Raw genomic sequence first — 21,300 nt, 5'->3', positions numbered from 1 at the left:
TCTACAGGCGTTATGGCTAGAAAGAAGCCCAAACGCGCCTTGACAGACGCCGAAATGTGGCCCCCGCGCATCCTAGCCACCATGTTTTTGGCCTCCGCGCATCCCAGCCACCATGTTTTCCCGCCACCTGATTTTGTACTGTATTTAGGATCTGGCCCCGGAGAGGTTTTGGAGAATCAATCCGTCTGTTTTATATCATCACATACCTGATATTTTCTAACAGCCTGTATTAGCTATCTACTTACCACTGCGGCGGAAGTGGAAGTCATAACTGCGATAAGGATAATCGTTGTAATGACTTTGAGAGGTGTTTTATGTGCACTCGGACCGTTTTTATCCGCTAAGGCCCTATATCGAATATAGTTAACACGGTATTACTATTACGAGGCTATTTAAGAAGAAGAAGAAATAGTTACTATCTATAAGTAGAAATGAGTAGGGTGCTATCAAAGAACTAGTAGCTTATTATATTTTAAGCTAGAAGAAGTAGAAGTAACTTTGATAGCCCTAATGCTTTCTCTTTGGACGTACCCGTGTTTAGAACGAAAATGAAGAAATAAGGTGTATTTTAGACTAGAAATCGTGGAAATCGAGGATCTGATTGGTCACTAGCCTCTTAGCGTAGAAGCCATTTGGGATTTCAAGTCTTGAGCATTGAGAAAGCAAGCTTTCCAAAAGTGACGAGGCCAACTAGGCCGAATTTGGACGTAACCACATAGCAACCCCTGGGAGGAGATTTCTCAGAAGAAATCCAGAAACGGATCGATGAGATGCCGAAACGCTGTTCATGGCTTGTAAATAACAGTGGCAAGGGTATTAAATCAGCTACGTGGTGATCTGGTAGTGGTAGAATAGCAGAAATGTTGCCAGTTTGGTCTGGAGAAGCTGTCCAAATCCGGTCTAGTTGGCCTCGTCACTTTTTGCACCCCCTGGTGACCCGCAGACGCTGCTTCCTTCTCCTTTCCTGTCACTTCCACAACAGTCTTCCCATTGCCACACAGTTCGTAGCACCTACGACAAGTCGGTCCCTCTTGATCCGAAGCACCGTTTTCATTATCTCTATTCACTCGTCTCCATCGTCCCCTTTCTACATACTCCCTCTCGAACCTCTCGCAATCCGCAGCCCATCTCATCTCCAGCCTGATTCTGGCCCTCACCGCCAACACCACCCCCGAACCGTCCAGGAGCTTCTCCGTCTGCGTGCCCCACGCCCTATCAGTCGAATCCGGGCGGTGTATGTTTGGCGGCCTGCGTGTCGGATTGCGCGGCCACAGATCAACAGCGAGAGTGTGAAGGTTCGGCAAGTCGGGCAATTGAGGCATATAGCCTTCGACCAATGTGACGCGCAAGTGGCGCATTGCTTTGAAAATCTCCGCGGGCGCGGTACTGCAAAAGTGCTGCAGTGCATGACCGTCAAATCCGAAGTCGAAACGTATGTTTGATGCTAGATGATGGAGGCACTCGTTCCGGTAGAGACGGTTGACAAAGCTAAGGGAGAGGAGGTTCTGGGCGAAGGTGGTGCTGCAGTGGAGCGAGAGATTTCCTTTTGATTTCGATGCCGTGGTCGAGAGGGAGTCGGAAATTTTGGTCAAGATTGTTGAATTTTGATACGAGACTGCCGGTCCAGGATTCACGACTTTGGTAGCCTGCTGTGTATCGACGTCTTGCGCAGTTTCGGTTCGTCCGAGGCGTGAATACACCCTCAATTCTTGGATATGGCTCGAGATCTGCTTCCGACTTCTCACTTGCCCCGTAAGCTCGTAGATGAGCTCAGATATGACCCTGTTCCCGCTCGGAAGTCGACGGGATCTTACGTCGTATTTGCTAAGCCATTCCATGGCTTTAGTGGATCAGTACGTGCATGTTGAGACTTCATCTTCACATACCTTGGAAAAAGGCATCCTCGACCTCGTTGGGCCAATTCTGATGAAGTCTTTGTCGACGGCGGGCAACATATATTGGGTTTTCATTTGATGCGAGTACGGCAGATAAATCCTCGGTAGACCAGAGCCCGTCTTCAACATTCCGTCTCTGTCTTATGCGTACTGTACCGTCTTCGTCACCGGACAATAAGTAGGAGTAGACAAACTCCCGCAATTCAGGTGGGAGGGTCTTGAGTGAATCGATCAGCATAGCTTTCCAAGCAGGGTGATTACTGATGATGTTCCAATTGCTAACAGTATTCGATAGAGCAAAACAACGTCCCTTTCAGAGGTTTAAAAGCACGTCCGCAGATGAGAGCCAGAATCCCCTTGCATCGACTTTGCTAGGCACCAAAACCCCTTACTTCGAATTTGTAAATTCCAAACCCTTGACAGAGAGTACGGATCTAGTACCCAACATGTATTGCCCCCAATACTGATATCGTCTAATCCTCGACATACCAGACTACCGGCCTGAAATCAACGGCCTGGTGGGCCCGAAATGCTTGTCTGCTATTGCTCGCTGCCACAACGTTCCACTTCCTTGTAACTACTGCCATGGAGCTCATAGCAGCTGTGACAGATCCCGTCGTTGCTGTTTGACTGGTCTCCGGGCATGTCCCTCCAAACACGTTTCCATTCCCCATTCCTCACATACTCTCTCTCAAACCTCTCACAATCCGCTGCCCATCTCAACTGCAGTCTCACCTTCGCCTTAACATTGTGCAGAGATTGGATAAGGACTTCGCTCTGCTCACCCCATGCTCTGCTCTCTTTGTCCGTGCGCGCTGGGTCACGTGGCCAAAGGTCGATGGTTAAGGTGCGCAGGCTGGGCAATGTGGCTTCCAAGTTCTTGCTGAGGGCTGGTTCCGAGATAAAGGGCAGAGTCTCGTTGTGGAGCATGAAAGCTTCGACCATGTTGATCTTGACATGCCTGATATAGCGGTGGGATCCTGGACTGAGGAGCTTGCTGAAATCACGCAGCATCGTCAATTCGTTCCCAAAGTCGTAAACGATGCTGGATGCCATGTTGGCAAGGGCATCGATACGGTAGAAGCGAGAGATGGAAAGCAGAGAGAAGTAGCACTCAGGTAGAGGGGCCGCGAGATAGATGTCAAAGTCATTGACGTAGTCGGCAACTATCCGTGTAAACTCGCGGAAGATGTTGACATCGCCATTTAATGTAGGGTTTGGCTGGTCCATAAGCGAGAGGAATTTCTGGTCGGCCTGAACCGCTGCGGGTAATTGGGAGGCGATATCCTGGAGACTTTGGAGCATTGATCCAACGCTTGCGGACGTGGCATATTGAGAGACGGAGAAGTGCATTGGACTCCTTCTGAATCTTTTCAACCGTTCGCTTGGTCTCACGTAAACTATTGTCGAGCACGTTCCGGGTATCAGCTTGAGACTTCTTGGGTCGTAGGTGTAGCTGTTGCCTATTTCTAATCGTCGGAGGTAGGTAGAAACCTGCTTCCTGCTTCGGTGCTCCCCAGTATGTTCGTAGATGATTTCACTCATGGGTCCGAGGCCTGGAATTCCGCCAAGGATTTCCTGAGTCCATTCCAGAGCTATACTGATTGTAAGCAATATTGACATTTGCTACATCAGCGACCTTTATACCTATGAATAATGCCTCTTCAATGGAAGGTGGCCAAGCTTCATGCGCCTTACCAGGGTGTCGCTGGCGGAAAGCGATGTATCTTTTGTCCCGAGGCAATGACAGAAGCCGCGAATATGCTGTTTCACGCCCTTTCCATTTCCTTCTGACATGTACCGTCAAGGGTTCCGAAGCAAAGTCGTAGATGCGTAATCGTATCTCAAGAGGTAGAAGACGCAATCGATCCGTGGACGGAGGTCTACCTGCAGTAAAATCCTTAATTTCTTTCTTGTTCTTGGATTTGGGCATGATAGGCGACTCTCTGAAGGTAGAATGAGGCTGGCTACTGCCAGAGAAAGAATTATTAATAGGGGGTTTCAGACTAGGAGTTTTTAAGCTGTGCATACACTGTCTTAACTGTCTTACGCTAAGAAGATACTTTCGGGCCTCTAGATCGCCGTTAGTTGTTATTCAATATTTAGCGTAATTCAGCTTTTAGCACGCTCAAATAGCTAATTCAGCTTTTAGCACGCTCAGATACACTCAAGGGCTTGCATTAGCAATTCAGTCTAGATATACTAAAATCGAATTACGCTAATAACGAAATCTATAAATATATATAATAACTTTATACGTATTTATTTAATTAAAAAATTTTATATACGAAATTTATTCTTTATGTGATTCTTTATAATTTATATATATATAATTTTTTCTAATTATTGTTACGAGCGTACCCTTGATACACCACTCAGCCCTATGGCTAGCGGGCCTTGGCGGAGGCATCCCCTACCATATCATGCCTCCTTCCCACCTACATAGTTCGGTAGCCTTATTATCCTCGTTCTACCTCACCCATACTGGTATCGCACCTATACTAGTCCTGACATTATAATAAGGCTCCTTCGTATACCCCCCGGCGAAGAGAATTGACGGGTTTTTTTCACTTTCTGCTCGGAGCAAGCGACCGAGCCTGATAAAGAAAACGCTGGGTATTTCTACCATACAGAAGCCCCACCACATATTCAAATCATCAAATATCTACATCATTCGAAAGAATTTACATCAGATAGCCTACATTATCAACGGTAGCCCAATCCATCAACCCTACATCGAATACAAGAAATCCTTCTCCGCTCCGCATTACAACTTACTCAAATCTCAACCAACCCCCTGAGCGGAGTAACATCACTGAAAAGAGTTATACTCGAAGTATTCATGGTCTTTACGGCGACCTGATTGGTCAAGGAACGAGTGTTGTAAACCCCCGTAAAGAAACAATACTATTTCGAGCGTCACAGTCAAATTTCGACTCTCAACACAGAGATCTGCCAAATTTCTCGACTCGCAAACGCCTTCACAGTACCGGAATTTCAGAGACCTCTCCGCTCCACTCCGTTTTTACCTACATTCAACACATCATGAGTTCCTCAAATTCTCACTCAAATCCACCTACATCAACACCAAAATACGTCCCTCCGCATCGCCGATCACCTACATACCGAGGCCATCCCTACCTTACATACGACGACCTACATGCGAGATATTCGCCTCCAAATTCGCCACGACTCCATATGCCACGTGTGCAGCGCTCTCTATCTGCTGAGGATCTTTATCAGCGATTCCACACCAAACAAGAGGAGATACCAGGACAACAACAGGAGACGCAGGGCCAAAACTCGCCTGGGATCTCTGTTCCACCCCCATCCCCACCTCCACCCACTCCACGAGATTTCGAGGCACTTAGAACACATCGACATCGACCAATCTCTCCACAGCCAGTCAGGCAACCACTTAGCCCAAGGCTACCAGATCCACCTGTCTTCACAGGCACTAATTCAATACCATTCGATGACTGGAAAATGAGAATCTAGGACAAGCTTACCCACAATGGTAATTATTTCTCTACCGATATTTTCAAAATTGCCTACGTTATAGCGAGACTTGGAGGGGAAGCCAGTCAGCACGTATCTATCAGACGACGATATCGCTCGTACTCTACAGTCGACGATCTTCTGAATCATTTAAGTAACGTGTATAAAATACCCTTATCCGTTCTTAGAAAAATCTATTAATATATTTACGATAAAATAAGTTAAGAAAGTTAACTATTTCTTAAATTCTACGATGATCTTATTAAGTATATCGAATATAATTTTAGAAATAATAGTCTTAACGATCTTAGAAATAAAAGTCTAATAAACGATATATGAAAGAAATCGAAACTTCGTTTCTATAACTTAATTCGTCTAATAATAAGAAATTAAACTACGTCTTAGTTAAAGAAATATATTATAAAAATATAGCTTAAATATTAAAAATCTGCTAAAGGATTTATTAAAAAGAAAGTCGAAAGATTCGCGGAGTAATATGTAAAAGTAAAGGTCGAGGCTAATGTAAAGAAGAGTAAATACTTAATTATAACTCGTCTTACTTTTAATATAGAGAATTTAAGTCTTACTAAGATAGAGGACCTTACGAATAAAAACTAAGCTTATATATAAAAGTATAATAAATACTTCGAATCCGGTATGAATTTCGACGAAGCATACGAGCTTAATTGCCAGGGCTTTCTATAAGCGAGATCTCGAGGGCGATGTAACAGCATGTGGCCCGGCAAAATCTCGGACATCGCGTTTCTAAACGAATTGAAACCATTCAATATTAGAATGGCCTTTTACATTCGCAAATTGATTCCTTAGGCCCATATTACTTGATAATAACCTTATGTCAGGCCCATCAAGCAGGCTCCCCTTATTGTTATATACCTGAAGGTCTTCCGAAGTCATTGTGCGTTATTCATGGATCTCACTGTCGTCGTTGATAGTCTTAATCGATGATCGGCTATGTGGCACCCCATGGAGAAACTCACACCAGAATCATTTGATATTAATTTAGAGTTTTAGCGTCTGCGGCTCGGTTCGGTTCGGGAGGTATCGACGAATCAGATTGCATCATTTCATCGATTTCTTCTCTATTATATCAGATAGCCATTACATAACAAATCCTTTTTCGATTATTATCTATTCAATTCTTTATGGATTCTCGTCAAATTAAAAGCCCCTTAACGCTACGATAAAGTGCTATCGACGACGCGCTAGCGGAATCTCCGAGACGCGATATCGCTGTCGCAGTCGCCGTCGGAGAAAAGTACTAATTTGGCCTACCATAGCATACACTAAAAGTCTTTATCTTTATGAATTTTAGCGAGCGATGGTTCTTTCGAAAGACTAGAATACTGGAGAAGGTTTTGGAGAGTCTTATAGGTACACAGGCAAGATATACCCTGCATCTTCTGATTCTCTAAAGGATCCTAGATAAATCTTCTCCAATTAAGGCCTGTAGGGACTATGGATGTTTGGAGATATAAGGCAAGCAATAGGTCTATATCTTCGATCTACCAGCTATAGAGGTTATAGCTCTTTAAGAGAGGGGGTAGTGTTACGAGCGTATTCTTGATATATTACTTAGCTCTATAACTAGCGAGCCTTAACGGAGATATCCTCTATTATATCATGCCTTCTTCTCACATATATAGTTCGATAGTCTTATTATTCTCGTTCTATCTCATCTATACTAATATCGCACCTATACTAGTTCTAATAATTATTATTATTTATTTATTTTAATTAAGACGTATTAGTAGACTATCTTCGCCTTTAAACGATAAAGAATAAAAAACGAACTAAATAATTAACGATTATATATCTTAGTACGTATTAATAAAATATCGTATCGAGTTAAAATAACTATAGTATTTTTAATACGTTTTATATATTAAAACCGTTACGATATCGTTATAACACAGTTACGATATCGTTTTAAAACTAAGAAATCGTTACGATATCGTTATAAAATCTAGAACTATTTTAAAAAGAATAAAAAAACGAGAAATTCTATATTAATAGTTAAGATATATTAAGAAGAGTTTTTTTTATAAAATTAATTAAAAAGTAATATACGTATATTCTCTTTTAATATACATCTGCAAATCTAAAAAGTTTCTATAAAATTTGAAATTGCTAATCGCGCGTTTGTCGCGGAAATTATAAAATTCGTCGGATTAGTAAATCTAATTAGAATTCGCCTAAATTCCGCCGATTCAGTAACTATTCTAATCTTTTTTACTAGTTCTATCAATTTAGTAATAATACGTATAAAAAAAGAAAAGTTCTAATAATCGACGTTACGACGATAAGATTCTACGATAATAAGTATTAACGTTAATTTAAATTTAACTATAAAATTAAACGATTTAATAAAATTAGTCGTATAAGTAATACTCTAATATAGCGTATAATAATACGTATATTAATAATAATATATATTAATATTATATATATATAGAATAGTACTTAGAGTATATTAAAGTATATTACGTAAAATTTTTAAAGTTACTAATTTTTTTTTAAAGTTGCTAAACTAATAGAATTAACGAAAAGAATTAAATATAGATAAAGTTTACTTAATAGACTAAATCGTACTAAATCGTACTTATAATGCGAATTCGACGGAAATCATATAGAAATTCACTTTTCAGATTTGCAGATATATATATACCCTCTTTTAATATATATATATCCTCTTTAAATTCGATTAGCTTTCGCGCGGCCGCTAGTCGCATAAGATATAAATCTCGTATATAGCTTTCTAGGGAATATTATCGAGACTCTTAGTAATAGTAAGATAAGTCTTTCTAGATCTCTTCTAATATATTCTAAAAGATTAGACGATTTTAAATCGTCGAATAATAAGGTCTTTAGATTATTCTTCTAGGGCGATAGTTGATTAGCTAGCTACCCTCTCTCGTTGCTATTAGAAATACGTCTATCGTACTCGAATATCTACTATCTATTAGCTATCTAGTCTTTCTACAGCTAAAAGATATTAAATATAATCTCGGGCGTATCACGTTCACCTCGCTATCGACTACCTCGCTATCGACTATCTCGCTATCCGTTCTACTTTAACTATCTACGAGATTTATACTTTATACGACTAGCGGTCGCGCGAAAGCTAATCGGATTTAAAGGGGGTATATATATATTAAAAGAGGATATACGTATATTATATTTCAATTAATTAATTTTAAAGAATATTACGATTTTAATAATCTTATAATCTTACTTACTTATATTATAGTCTAATTAGACTTAGCGTATTAAGATCTTTTAATCTTTCTATCTTACTATAAAGTCTATACTTATAATAATTCTATATAAATAGTATTCTCTTTATACTATAATATAGAGTTATTATATATATTATTAAGTCTCTAATATAATATTATCTATCTTTCTTCTAAAGCGATAGCGATTTATTTACTAGTTATATTAAATATATAGTTAAGAAAAAAGTATATTATTAAGAAGTTAATAGTTATAATTAAAGAAGCTTACTACTCGAAAGATTATTTAAAAAAAAATCTTTTACTTATATAAAGATTAATCTAACTAGATTAAATAAGAATCTAAAAAAAAAAATATCTTTAATACATTAAAAGAAATAGATTTTAGACTAAATTTTCTTTATACTTTTACTAGCTTAATATTAATAAACTCGTTAATCTTAAATCTAAATAATATATAAAGTTAAATCGTTATAGATAAATTATAAATACGTTATTATCTAGAAGAACTCGAGAACTTCGATAAAAAAATCTTAAATATTATTATATTATCCGCACGATATAAGAGAAAGCGTTTTATCTTTAAAAGATATACTATTAAATTTAATTTAGATTATATTAAAGTATAACTTATAAATATTATTAAAGAAGAGTTTATTATAATCTTTATATCTATCGCTAATTTATAGAATTTTATAAAAAGCACTATCGATATTTCTAATATTTAATATAATAAATTAAAGACTTTAATAGAGAGTTTTCGAATTACTAATTATAATATTAAGGTACTTTAATAATAAAATAAATAATTTAATTAGAATATTATTTATATTAAGATAAAGATATTAGTAATTATTATCTAGCTAAGTAATAATAATAATTAATTATTTTATAAGCGAGAAATTAATAATAGACTTCGAGATTTACATAATAGATATTATATTAATATTATAAAACTTATTAAAAAAAATAAGAAATTTAAGTAAGACTTAAAGTGTAAAGAGTAATAGTTAAAAAAGTAATAATCTTATATATTAGCTAATTTAAAAAACTTCGATAAGAAAGATATAGAAATTATATCTATATCTTATTAGCCGAGTATTCTCATTAATAATATTTATCGAAACTTATATTATATCTCTATTACGAATCGTATAGAGAGTATAGAATTAAATAAACGATATCTTAATATCTTAAATTTTTATAATATTAATAATTAAACTAAGTAGAATAGCTAATATTAATATCTTAAAGCGAAGTTTAGATAAAGCGCTATAATCTTTTTTATTAAATTTAAAAAAATTAATTATATACATAATTATTATAAGTTTACTATTTACGATATTATTAAAATAAGAGTAAATAAAGATATTTTAGATCTATATTAAATCGCTTAAGAAATAATCGACGAATTAGATAATATATTTAAAACGTATAATAAGATTATTAAATCGAATATTAAGATATTTAATTTTAAATTTAATATAAAAGTAATAGATAAAAAGAAATTATTTAAGAACTTCTATACACGATTCTCTATAGCTATTACTCTCTTAAAATTTACTAATATTTATAAGATATCTAATCTAAAACGACTAATCTTTATATATTTAAAATATCGAATTTTAGAATAATCTTTTAATACTTTTTGAGAATTAATTATTTTTCTATAAGCACTAGATATAAATCTTCGAGTTATTAATAATATATTAGATTTAAAGAGTAAGAAAGAGATTAATAAAATTAATAAGAACTTTACCCCCTTAAATAATTAATATAATACTTTCTTTACTAAAAATAATAATAATATTATTATCGAAAATTTTAATATATAAAAATATAAATATCTTAAATTATTAATAGATAGAATTTGAAAAGAAGGTAGATATTTTAAGTATCTAAAGATTAAATATCGTTTTAGCGATAATAGTACTTTATATAAAAATATAAATCTATTAATAAAAGAATAAGTTAATATAATTTTAAAAGCCGTTAATATTAAAAAGAATATCTCTATCGAATTATTATAAGAATTAAAAAATTAAATATCTCTAGCTAAATCGTCGCTAGGGATCTAAAAATCTTATATATAAGAATTAAAGAATTAGAAATAGAAAGAATACTCGCTTCTATCTCTCTATCCGCGTATATTATTATTATCGAAGCCTCTTTATAAAATAAACGCTAATTAGACTTTTATAGAAAAATTATTATATTAATAGAATAGATTAAGATTAATTATCTCTTAAATATTAAAGCTTTAATATTAAGCTTTATAAATATATCTTTTATTAAAGTAAATAAGTTATCTAAAATAGTATTAATATAATTCTATAAATTATAATTAGTCGATAATAAATTAATCTTTATTCTTAATATTATATATATAATCTTAATAAAACTCATCTTAGAAGATTATATAAAAGAACTTTAATATTTAATTATCTTATTAAGATAATTTAATATTATTTTAGAAATACTATAATTAGAATAGTATAATTCTTATATATTTTTTAGATTTAGAATTATTATACTTAATTTAGATTATTATATATCTAATTATTTATTATATAATAAACTCGTTACTATTTAGAGTAATAATAAATTTTTTAAAAAGAATTTAAATTATATAGTAAAGATTATATTTAAAAAAAAATATAATAAAGATCTTTATCTATATCTTTATTAAGATAATTAAAAAATTAGAAAATTAAATTATTATTATATAATCTTAAAATTTTAAATAGTTTTTTAACTTTATTAATAAGAAAGCGAAGTTTATTATTAATATCGTCGCTATTATAATAGAAAATTATAAAAAATTCTATTATAAGCTAAGAAAGAAACCTTTAATTATAAAATAGTTATAGAAATAAGTTCTTATAATATATTATAAATAATTAGATATTTAAAATTTCATTAAAACTAATAAACTTTTTACTTATCGCTCTATTAATTATAAAATATATCTTAAAAAAGAAGCTATTTTATTATCGAAGAGAGCTTATAAACTCTCTAAAGATTAAATATTAATTATAAAAAAATATATTAATAAGATATTAGGGAAAGATTATATTAGATTAAGTACTTCTCTCTATATAGCATTTATTCTAATTATAAAAAAACTCGATAAAGGATTTAAACTATACGTGAACTATAGAGTTTTAAATATATTTATTATTTCTAATTAAAATACTCTTCTATTAATTAAAAAGACTCTCGCTAAATTATACGCGGTGAAGATATATAGTAAATTCGATATTATAGCTACTTTTAACGAGATTAGAGTAAAAAAGAGTTATAAAAAAAAATCGCATTTCTTACTTAATATAGTCTATTCGAATATATAATAATATCTTTTAAATTATATAATATCTCTATTACTTTTTAAATATTTATTAATAACACCTTACGCGAATATTTAAATATATTTTATATTATTTATTTAGATAATATTCTTATTTATAGTAATATTAAAGATAAATATATTTAGTATATAAAAAAGATATTAAAAAAACTTTAATAAGCTAATCTCTATCTTAATATTAATAAATATAATTTCTATATTATTAGAGTTAAATATCTAAAATTAATTATTATTATAAAAGAAGTAGAAATAGATATAAAGAAAATTAAGGCTATTACTTAATAAAAGAAACTTAGATATATTAAAGATATATAAATATTTCTAAAATTCGCTAATTTCTATCGAAAGTTTATTATAAAGTATTCTAAAATCGTCGTATTTTTAACAAATTTTACTTATACTTAATAGAAGAAAGACTTTATCTATTTATAAGCTTAAGAATATTCTAAATAACTCGCTTTCAAAATACTTAAGAAAGCTTTTACTACTATCTCTATATTTACTTACTTTAACTTAAATAAAAAGATTTAATTAGAAACGAATATATCTAATTTTATAGTTATTATTATTTTATTATAAGAAGATAAAGACGAAGTACTTAGATTTATAATATTTTTTTTTAAAAAGATATCTTCTATAGAGTATAACTATAATATCTATAATAAGAAACTTATAACTATAATATAAGTTTTCGAGAAATAATATTTTAAGCTAGCTAGTACTTTTATCGAGGATTTTATTAAAGTTATTTTAGACTATAAAAATTTATAGTATTTTATATTTTTTAAATAACTTAACTTTTACTAAGTAAGATAAATAAAGTTTCTCTTCGAATTTAACTTTTATATTATCTATCGCTCGAGAAAATAAAGTATTAAATCTAATAGTTTTATTCGATAAGTAAAAAATTTATCTAAAAATGAGAATAATAATTATACTCGTTATCGATATCGTATAATTTTTAAAAATAATAATCTTAATAAAGATATTAAGAATATTATATATCTTACTATTATACTACTAGACGATATAAGAGAAAATATTATTTTTCTAATTATAATATTATATAAACTTAGTAAATAAAATAATATTAATAATAAGAAGTCTAATAAAGAATTATTATTAAGGGTCTTAATAAAGACTTCTTAAAAGAAGTTCTTAGAAGAATTTAGAGAAATCTCTACTACTAATACTTTTAAGTTATTATATTAAATAAAAAATATTTATAATTATAATAATATCGCTTAGAGAATTATTTAATTAAAGGTATCTAAATAGAAAAAGCTATTACTTAAAATAATTAAGAATAATCTTAAGCTAAAACTAAGTAATTATTATCTTTATAATAAATTATTATACGTTAATAATAGACTATATATATCGAATATTCTCGAATTACGAATTAAAATTATTAGAGATATTTATAACTCTCTATTCGAAGGCTATATTAATAGATTATTAATCTATAATAAAGTAAATAGACTTTACTATTAACTAAGAATAATAGATTTTATTACTCGCTATATTAAGAGCTATTATATTTATAAAAGATCTAAGACTTATAGAAAGAGTAAATAAGATCTATTTAAATCTCTTCTTATTTTCGAATAGTATTAATAAGATATTTTTATTAACTTTATTATATTACTATCTATTTATCTTAAATATAAATATCTTTATTAATATATTATAGTGATTATAAATAAACTTAATAAAAAGAAGAAATTCGTTTCTTTAGACTCTCTGGAAGTGAAGGTAGTAGTTTAGACCTTTATCGAATTCATATAGCGAGAGAAAGAATACTTATTTATTATTATCTTCGATTGAGATACTTAGTTTATAATATATTTCTAGAGAAAACTATATAAAAGAATTAAGATTAAATCTAAACTCTTTATTATATTTTACTCGAAAATTAATAAATAGATAAAGAATATTAACGCTACTTTAAAATAATATTTTAAAATTTATATTAATTATAATTAAGATAATTAGATAAATCTATTATTAATTATAAAGTTCGAAACTAACTTCGATAAGAACGCCTTATCGAGAATATTATTATTTCTTTTTATTAAAGAATATATTTCTCGCTCGAGGATAGAACTCTTGATTTTTTAAGATTAATCTATTAATTAAAGAGCGAAGAGAGATATTAAATTAGCTAATAAATTTATTAAAAAAATAGATATTATAAGAAATTATCTAAGAAGTTAGCTTAAATAGTTATAAGCTTTATAAAAGAAGTAAGTTAATCGTTATCGACTCTTAATATTAGAATTTAAAATTAAAGATATAATTATATTTAATAGAAGAAATATTAAAATTATACGCCCTAGTAAATTACTAGATTATAAAAATTTTAAATTATTTAAAATTACTAAAGCTTTAAATAATTTCGCTTATAGATTAAAACTTTTAATTTCTATAAATAATATTTATTTTATCTTTTATCTATAACTATTATATCTTAATAATAATAATCTACTATTAGAATAGATTAAGCTTTCGTTATCGTTTATCGATATTAATAAAGAAGAAGAAATCTACGATATTAAAGAAATAGTTTAATTTAAGCTAGATAAATAAAAGAATAATTCCTTAACTAGTAAGAGAGGATATCTTATATATAAAATTAAGTATAAAGACTTCGAGATCGAGAAAAACTTATTCTAATAACTATTTATAAATATAGTAGAATATTCGAATCTAATAGTAGACTTTTATTATTATTACCTCGAGGTCGTTAACTCTTATTTATTATTTAAAAGATCTTTAAAATAGTTTTCTTTATTAGCGCTATTAATTTATAATAACTATATTAATTTATAAAAAGATCTCGATATTATAATAGAATACTAAGTTAATATATCTAAGAATATTACTTTATATACGTCTAGATATACTTTTTATAAGATCGATATCTACTATATAGTAATCGTCGTCGAAGCTTTAAATTAAAGAGGAAGATAATATTACGATTTTAATAATCTTACGATTTTACTTATTTATATTATAATTTAATTAGACTTAAAGGCGGTAAATCTTACTAATTTGGTTAAGGTACGGTTAGCGTAACTCATAGCCCTCCGCTAAGGTATACACATCTTAAAAACTCCTAGTCTGAAACCCCCTATTATCTGTGGGAAAACCAATTTATGCACGTTAGGCAGCAGGATCGCTGGCCTTGCTTAGGAAGAACTGGCTTTGGAAGTCCCTTGCATCAGATTCGTGACACGGGGCCTCAACTCAGGGCACATTCCAATCGTGGGCCTCGCAGCGTGATTGAAACCAGAAGTGGCAATTATTTGACGTATTCTCGCCTCTCAAGCTTGAATATGAGCCATGTTCTGAGCGTCAAGTTGAGCCAAAAAGTCCGCAAGCTCTGGCGGCAACTCTAGCGAACCGTCTGAAGCTGTCCGATCAGCGAGCCTAGATTGGCTTTCAAAGCACTTGGCCAGGCTCGATGCAGGATCATTAGAGTGTCTCTGTAAAATCTACTTCTCATCGCCACAGTCATTCTTCTGATTGCTGACAGATATCACTCAAATTTGCTACCGAGCTCGATTGCTTCCCCTGAGCTCGTATATGGTGTATGGTAGTGACTCGCTGCGAAATGGGGAGCCTCCCTTCGATTTGCAGTAGGGCCCCATTCCATCCCAATGCTGTTAGGTGTTCTTCTATTACCTTGAATTTGTAGATACATAGACTAGATTGAAGAGGGTTTCGATGCCATCTGGCCATTTGAGCTCTTCCGGGGCGTTTCTGTTTCAGCAACGACGACAGTAAGCAAGATATTCCTCGATTCGGCAAAGACGGGGCAATGAAGGCACGCGAGAGTCGTCGTTCGATTCACATTGCCGTACACGGTGCAGGACACCCTAAGATCCATCGCCATTGACGAGTATACATGAGAAGATCTCGTCAAAAATATCGGAGGCAATGGATCGAGGAAGGCCATTATCGTACTATGCTCCAATTTCTAGAACGCTAGCTTTGTACACACAAGGACCACCCTCGGTTTCTTACAGATACACTGGAAGGCAATATTGTTTCAACAGGTGACTATATTTCCTGCTGCTCCAATGAGAAGCTACTATAGTGATTTGCCCATGAATTTGCGCTTCGTGAAACTCAGCCACCACTATTGTATCATCAATGCCTATCCAAGTCCGCAGTAAAAGGGTGGAAACACTCACTTTCGACGGTGTGTTGCCATCTGCATACACACGCGCAAGTAATCTCATTGCCAATTCCTGTCTCACCTGAGACAGATACCTTGATTTCGTGAGAAGGGTCTGGGGTGCTAGTAATTTTGAGCAAGACTCACTGTCTCAAGGTCTCCGCATCTTGTCGATCTCTCGGCGCCTCGAATGCCTGATTTAATGGGAAGCTAGCATCCCCCGGAATTGCAAATTGGTCCAATGCTGCGTTCAGCAGTGCCTAGATCACCGGTCTTCATCAGCACCGCTCTCTGTGCGAAGCTGTGACCTGAAAGGCGCTGCATTTGCGTTTGCTCTGTATAAGCAAACGTACCTTCTCTGCCTCCTTCTTACCCAATGTCGGCTTTATCTTCCCCAATGCCTCGCTCAAGAACAGTATGCCATAAATGAGTAATCGGTCTGCCGGCCCTTTGATTTCAAAATTTCGGAAGAACGTGTTTGCTCGGAAAAGGGAAAGGACTTCATCTAGGGAGTCGTATGACTCGCTGTCTGGGTCGATTTCAAGCTCGGAGGTACCTGGGGCCAAGGCAGGAAGAGAGTAGGCTGGACCACGGGTGCGAGTTCGGAGAGGAAGGAGAGCAAAGTTGCCTGTATCGGGTCAGAGCGAGCTGAGCAAGCAGTTGGGTAGGGCAAGCATTGAGGTAGAGGGACAGCTCTTGGCAGTGACGGTTGACTGACCTATTAACCGGACATTTTGATCCTGGAGGAAGATGGAGTGATACGCCTGATGCCATGTCAGTAGCTAACAGCTCAAGGTGGGAGAAGGATTAGACTTACAGGCATATTGGCTACGGTGTTGCCATCGTCAAGGAACTTTGAGGCTCATAGGCCAAGGCAGTCGCAATCAACAAATGCCAAGCCTCGTAGGGCTGAGCACACTGCAGGCCCACTTTACGCGCCTCGCGTCTCAATATCATGTCTTTACAAACAGAGCTACACTTCGATTGACAATACGACTCTTCTTTCATCTTGCCAACATGTCAGATTACGAAGATGAGATGGACGTGGATGACGCCCCGGTCAAGGAGTCGGTCATGTTCAGCTCTGACAACACCAACGCAAAGGGCAAAAGAAGCGCGGCAAACCTGCCCGTAGAGGCAGAGGACAGCCTACCTTGGTGATTGTAGAGTCTCCTACCTTAAGATGCCATGCTTATCATTACAGGGTAGAGAAGTACAGACCAAACACATTGGACGATGTCTCGGGTCATCAAGATATTTTAGCCACAATCAACAAATTTGTCGACACCAATGTTTATATCCTCGGCTTCTATGCAATCTGCCACACGCTGATGATAGTATAGCGATTGCCCCATCTCCTACTCTACGGCCCACCAGGTACAGGCAAAACATCAACGATACTCGCGTTAGCACGGCGAATTTATGGCAACAGAAACATGAGGCAGATGGTGCTCGAGCTCAATGCTAGTGATGATAGAGGCATAGACGTCGTGCGGGAACAAATCAAGACTTTTGCAAGTTTGTACCAAGCGTTGGGGAGGAGTCTACCTGATGCTGATTGAAAGTTCAGGCACCAAGCAGATCTTCTCAGCAGCGCCCAAGGCCGGTGACACGCCCTCATCAGGAGCTTACAAGCTCATTGTTTTGGACGAGGCCGATGCTATGACTTCAGTGGCTCAAATGGCCTTGCGGAGGATCATGGAAAAATACACGGCCAATACGCGATTTTGCGTAATCGCCAACTATACCCACAAGCTGTCGCCAGCATTACTATCAAGATGCACGAGGTTCAGGTTCAGTCCTCTGAAAGAACCAGATATTAGGCAGCTCGTCGATATCGTGATCGAAAAAGAAGATGTCAAAATTCAGCCTGAGGCAGTTGACAGTCTTGTACGGCTGAGCAAAGGTGACATGAGGAGAGCTTTGAACGTTCTTCAAGCATGTCATGCAAGCAGTATGTTCCTTTTTCAACTCTCCGACGAGCTTCTCATGCAAGCATACCATAGATGCACGACAGTCACTGACACTATACTCAGGCACTCCATTATACATCAAAGGCCAACCACCACCCAAAAATCCCAAACGTGAAATGATAACCAACGCCACCATTTACGACTGCATCGCCGCCCCTCACCCTTCTGACATCGAACTCATCCGCGACACCCTCATGGAAAGTTCCGACGTCACCTCCTGCCTCAACACTGTCAACATGCTCAAAGCGAACAAAGGCCTAGCATTAGCAGATATACTAACGGCCCTAGGAGAGGAGCTGGCGAAACTAGAAGTACCACCACAGACGAGAGTAGCATGGCTTTCAGGACTTGCCGAAGTGGAGTACAGGTTAAGTGGTGGAGGCAGTGAAGTGGTGCAGACTGGAGGGTTGGTGGGTGTGGTCAGAGGAGGGGTCGATTTGATGGAGCATGGAGGGACGAGGTAGTAGATAAACAATGCCCAGTCTTGAGATTTACAACTCCCGCTGTTATCAATTTTGCATGCTCCTCGCCTATCTTGCAAAGCCACCGCTCTTCTGACACCGATCTTGACATATAGCAGATTGGCCAACTGTATAGCGTCACATTCTGCTGGCTCGACATCCATCTTGCAGAACTCTTGGCACTCTTCTAACACCAAGCCTTTGACACCTAACGATATCGCCAGCTACCTAACAACACAGTGATCGCATGCCCAGTCGCACCTTCAACACCAAAACCTCCTTGCCAGCTCAACACTGCCCTATCGATAACACCTCCGGAAAATCCATACATAATCTCCATTCCTCCCTTGCTTTGCTCCTCATCCTGGCCTTGACCGATACCCGAAATGGAGCAGCACCCCAAGGCTTCAATTCCACAGCAAAATCTGGAAATGAAACCTACCGCCAAATCGACAATCAAGCCGAAGGCTCTCGCGACTCGTGCAGACTGGGTCAACATCCTTTGGGCAGACATATCTGGCCAACTTCGGCGCTCCTCTGTCATTTCTGCCGATTTGTTTGACGGGCTTGTACTCAAGAAAGACACCGCTACTGGCTCGTTGATCCTCAGAGAATTGGTAAGTATGCCGTGCTTTACCCTTTCTTTCGGTCAAACCCATTGAACATGCTGATGCTGTGTGTGCAGCGCCTACAATACGAAGAGCTTGGCCATGATAGGAACCTGGCCACCGTCAGGGTGTTGGTGCCGCAGAAATCGACATATGAGCTCTGGCAGCTGCTGTGGACTATCAAGCGCCTTAGGGATCCTAACGGCCGTAGGTCTTCCACTTACCTTCCTAGCGATCTCGTCCCTTTCGAACGGACATTTTGTTGACAAGATTTTAGGTCAGTTCCACTCTGAGATGGCAATAGACCCCATCGACCGTCGAACGCACCTAGAACTCGACACCTACCGTAAGCCAATTCCCATAGCTGCTTTACCTCGCTGTTAACGCTGACGAAGACACCTAGCCGGCCAAATACACTCAGTGACCGACTTCTCGCTTCCATCCTTCATACAAGATTACGGACCTGGACCCTCAGAATTTGATCCTGATCCGGAGCTCGATTTCGATGCAACGATAGGGGGTATAGTGACAGATGCGGGCGCGGGAACATGGGTGAAGGAAGTGCCAGAAGCAGATGAGACAGATGGAGGAGAATTGGATGCAAAGATCGATGAGAGCAAGGAGTGATTTTGGGGCGGGTGATATTTAATGTATGCGATTGCTGTGTGTCTGGGTAAAAATTTTGGGAAATCTGTCACTTTCCGCAGCTCCGTTCAGACTGTCGCTTTGATGCTATGCAAACATTTCATCTGTCAACACATTATTGTTCGCGCTTCACAAATCAGAACTTTTCTTTCATCTTCCATACCTTCAACACCACACATCCATCAACACTTCCTACCAACACCTCTCACCAATTATGACCAACCTCGCTACCTGGCGCGACCGCCACTGGTCCGACATCAGCGACCGACTCCTCCGTCTAAACACCATTGACAAAACTAACCTCGACGGCTCACTCCTTGAGAAGGATACCGTAACCGGCACATGGGTTTGCAGCTGGCCGGTACTGCATACGTCCCGTCTCGCAATTCCCCACCTCTGAACAACCCTAACCGCTATCCCAGGGGCGCGTATGCAACCAGCATAGCGCCACAGCGAGGCCGACTGCCACGGTCGAAATCATCGCGCCAGAATATGGCTCTGGAGAGTGCGTGAGGCTCAGACTGGAGGTCAAGGTGCGGAAACGTAAGTGCTGTTGAGCTCGGCGGAGATGGATTGATCTGATGGAGGTGTAGATCAGACGAGGTCATTCGCTACGTTTCCGGCCGCGTTCGATAGTGTGGCTCCGGCGCCGACGTCTGAGAGTCCACGCTCTTCTGCGTCCAATGTCGACAACGGGTTGTGAAGGGGTGAGAAGCGGAGGTTGAGATGGTTGTGAGGGGATGAGGTGGATAGATAGAGCGTCGCAGAAAAGGGAAGCACTTCGCCACCAAGAATGGAAACGGTCTGAAAGGTAGACATGTTTTTTAATTAAGATAGAGGGCAGATGCACCAGACGCAGAGTGTGATTTCTCTCTTTCCTTTTTTCGTTGGCCTTGAGACTTCCTCGTTACCCTGACTCAAAGAAAAGGAGGCACAATCAACGGGATTTGGCCGATTAAACTGACCTTGCAGTCCATGAAATGACACGACATGGATTAATCTTCTTGCTTAGGAGCGCCAGAAAAGGTACGATGGTATGGGTCTCTCAAGAGAAGAGGCCGTTGCCACGAAGCTACCGTAAGTAGCGGCTGCCTCCACTCACCGAAAGAAGACAATGAGTTGGTTTAATTTTTCGCCACTGGCACCTAAAACAAACCTCGAATACTGTCTATCATCCTGATCTCCAGGTTCTCCTCTCAACCTTGGTCCAAAGCAGCCACACTCCGCATCAAACGACGCATCAAACTCCTTGTAAAATAACCTGCCAGTATTCAAAAACGCAGGTAATCTCGCCGCCTCGGTCCGCAATTCTCCGCGATATGGTGCCAATAGACACTGAGATAGGCACCCAGGGGGTGTTGTTGCAAGCAGTCGTGTTGTAGCGGTCACAGATGAGGTAGGATCTAGGGAATCCGA

General features: G+C 36.4%; 7 protein-coding genes across 7 annotated transcripts; 4 read left to right on the top strand and 3 right to left on the bottom strand.

The window, feature by feature from the left end:
- Nucleotides 1-821: 821 nt before the first annotated feature.
- On the bottom strand, nt 822-2,133 carry HO173_009635 (uncharacterized protein; the record flags this gene model as incomplete). Its single annotated transcript, XM_037311525.1, has 2 exons — nt 822-1,840; nt 1,887-2,133. 2 exons carry the CDS (start codon nt 2,131-2,133, stop codon nt 822-824), a joined length of 1,266 nt encoding a protein of 421 aa, XP_037161681.1.
- Nucleotides 2,134-2,435: 302 nt separating this feature from the next.
- Nucleotides 2,436-3,828, bottom strand: HO173_009634 (uncharacterized protein; the record flags this gene model as incomplete). The annotated part of the gene is made up of 2 exons (XM_037311524.1): nt 2,436-3,490; nt 3,543-3,828. The coding sequence occupies 2 exons, from the start codon at nt 3,826-3,828 to the stop codon at nt 2,436-2,438; spliced, it is 1,341 nt and encodes a 446-aa protein (XP_037161680.1).
- Nucleotides 3,829-4,940: 1,112 nt separating this feature from the next.
- HO173_009633 (uncharacterized protein) lies at nt 4,941-5,393 on the top strand (the record flags this gene model as incomplete). The annotated part of the gene is made up of 1 exon (XM_037311523.1): nt 4,941-5,393. The coding sequence occupies one exon, from the start codon at nt 4,941-4,943 to the stop codon at nt 5,391-5,393; it is 453 nt and encodes a 150-aa protein (XP_037161679.1).
- Nucleotides 5,394-16,110: 10,717 nt separating this feature from the next.
- Nucleotides 16,111-17,020, bottom strand: HO173_009632 (uncharacterized protein; the record flags this gene model as incomplete). The annotated part of the gene is made up of 6 exons (XM_037311522.1): nt 16,111-16,158; nt 16,214-16,292; nt 16,345-16,457; nt 16,551-16,825; nt 16,916-16,961; nt 17,015-17,020. 6 exons carry the CDS (start codon nt 17,018-17,020, stop codon nt 16,111-16,113), a joined length of 567 nt encoding a protein of 188 aa, XP_037161678.1.
- Nucleotides 17,021-17,214: 194 nt separating this feature from the next.
- Nucleotides 17,215-18,634, top strand: HO173_009631 (uncharacterized protein; the record flags this gene model as incomplete). The annotated part of the gene is made up of 5 exons (XM_037311521.1): nt 17,215-17,354; nt 17,402-17,489; nt 17,541-17,715; nt 17,768-18,151; nt 18,234-18,634. The coding sequence occupies 5 exons, from the start codon at nt 17,215-17,217 to the stop codon at nt 18,632-18,634; spliced, it is 1,188 nt and encodes a 395-aa protein (XP_037161677.1).
- A 383-nt stretch (nt 18,635-19,017) lies between these two features.
- Nucleotides 19,018-19,866, top strand: HO173_009630 (uncharacterized protein; the record flags this gene model as incomplete). The annotated part of the gene is made up of 4 exons (XM_037311520.1): nt 19,018-19,248; nt 19,317-19,446; nt 19,517-19,585; nt 19,643-19,866. 4 exons carry the CDS (start codon nt 19,018-19,020, stop codon nt 19,864-19,866), a joined length of 654 nt encoding a protein of 217 aa, XP_037161676.1.
- Nucleotides 19,867-20,098: 232 nt separating this feature from the next.
- Nucleotides 20,099-20,284, top strand: HO173_009629 (uncharacterized protein; the record flags this gene model as incomplete). The annotated part of the gene is made up of 1 exon (XM_037311519.1): nt 20,099-20,284. The coding sequence occupies one exon, from the start codon at nt 20,099-20,101 to the stop codon at nt 20,282-20,284; it is 186 nt and encodes a 61-aa protein (XP_037161675.1).
- Nucleotides 20,285-21,300: the final 1,016 nt, after the last annotated feature.

This window comes from Letharia columbiana (assembly GCF_014066305.1).
Source record: "Letharia columbiana isolate WasteWater2 chromosome Unknown Sc0000041_s0, whole genome shotgun sequence".
Classification (NCBI taxonomy): Eukaryota; Fungi; Ascomycota; class Lecanoromycetes; order Lecanorales; family Parmeliaceae; genus Letharia; species Letharia columbiana.
Note: the sequence above shows the minus strand (reverse complement) of the source record. Positions and strands in the feature narration are given on the sequence as shown.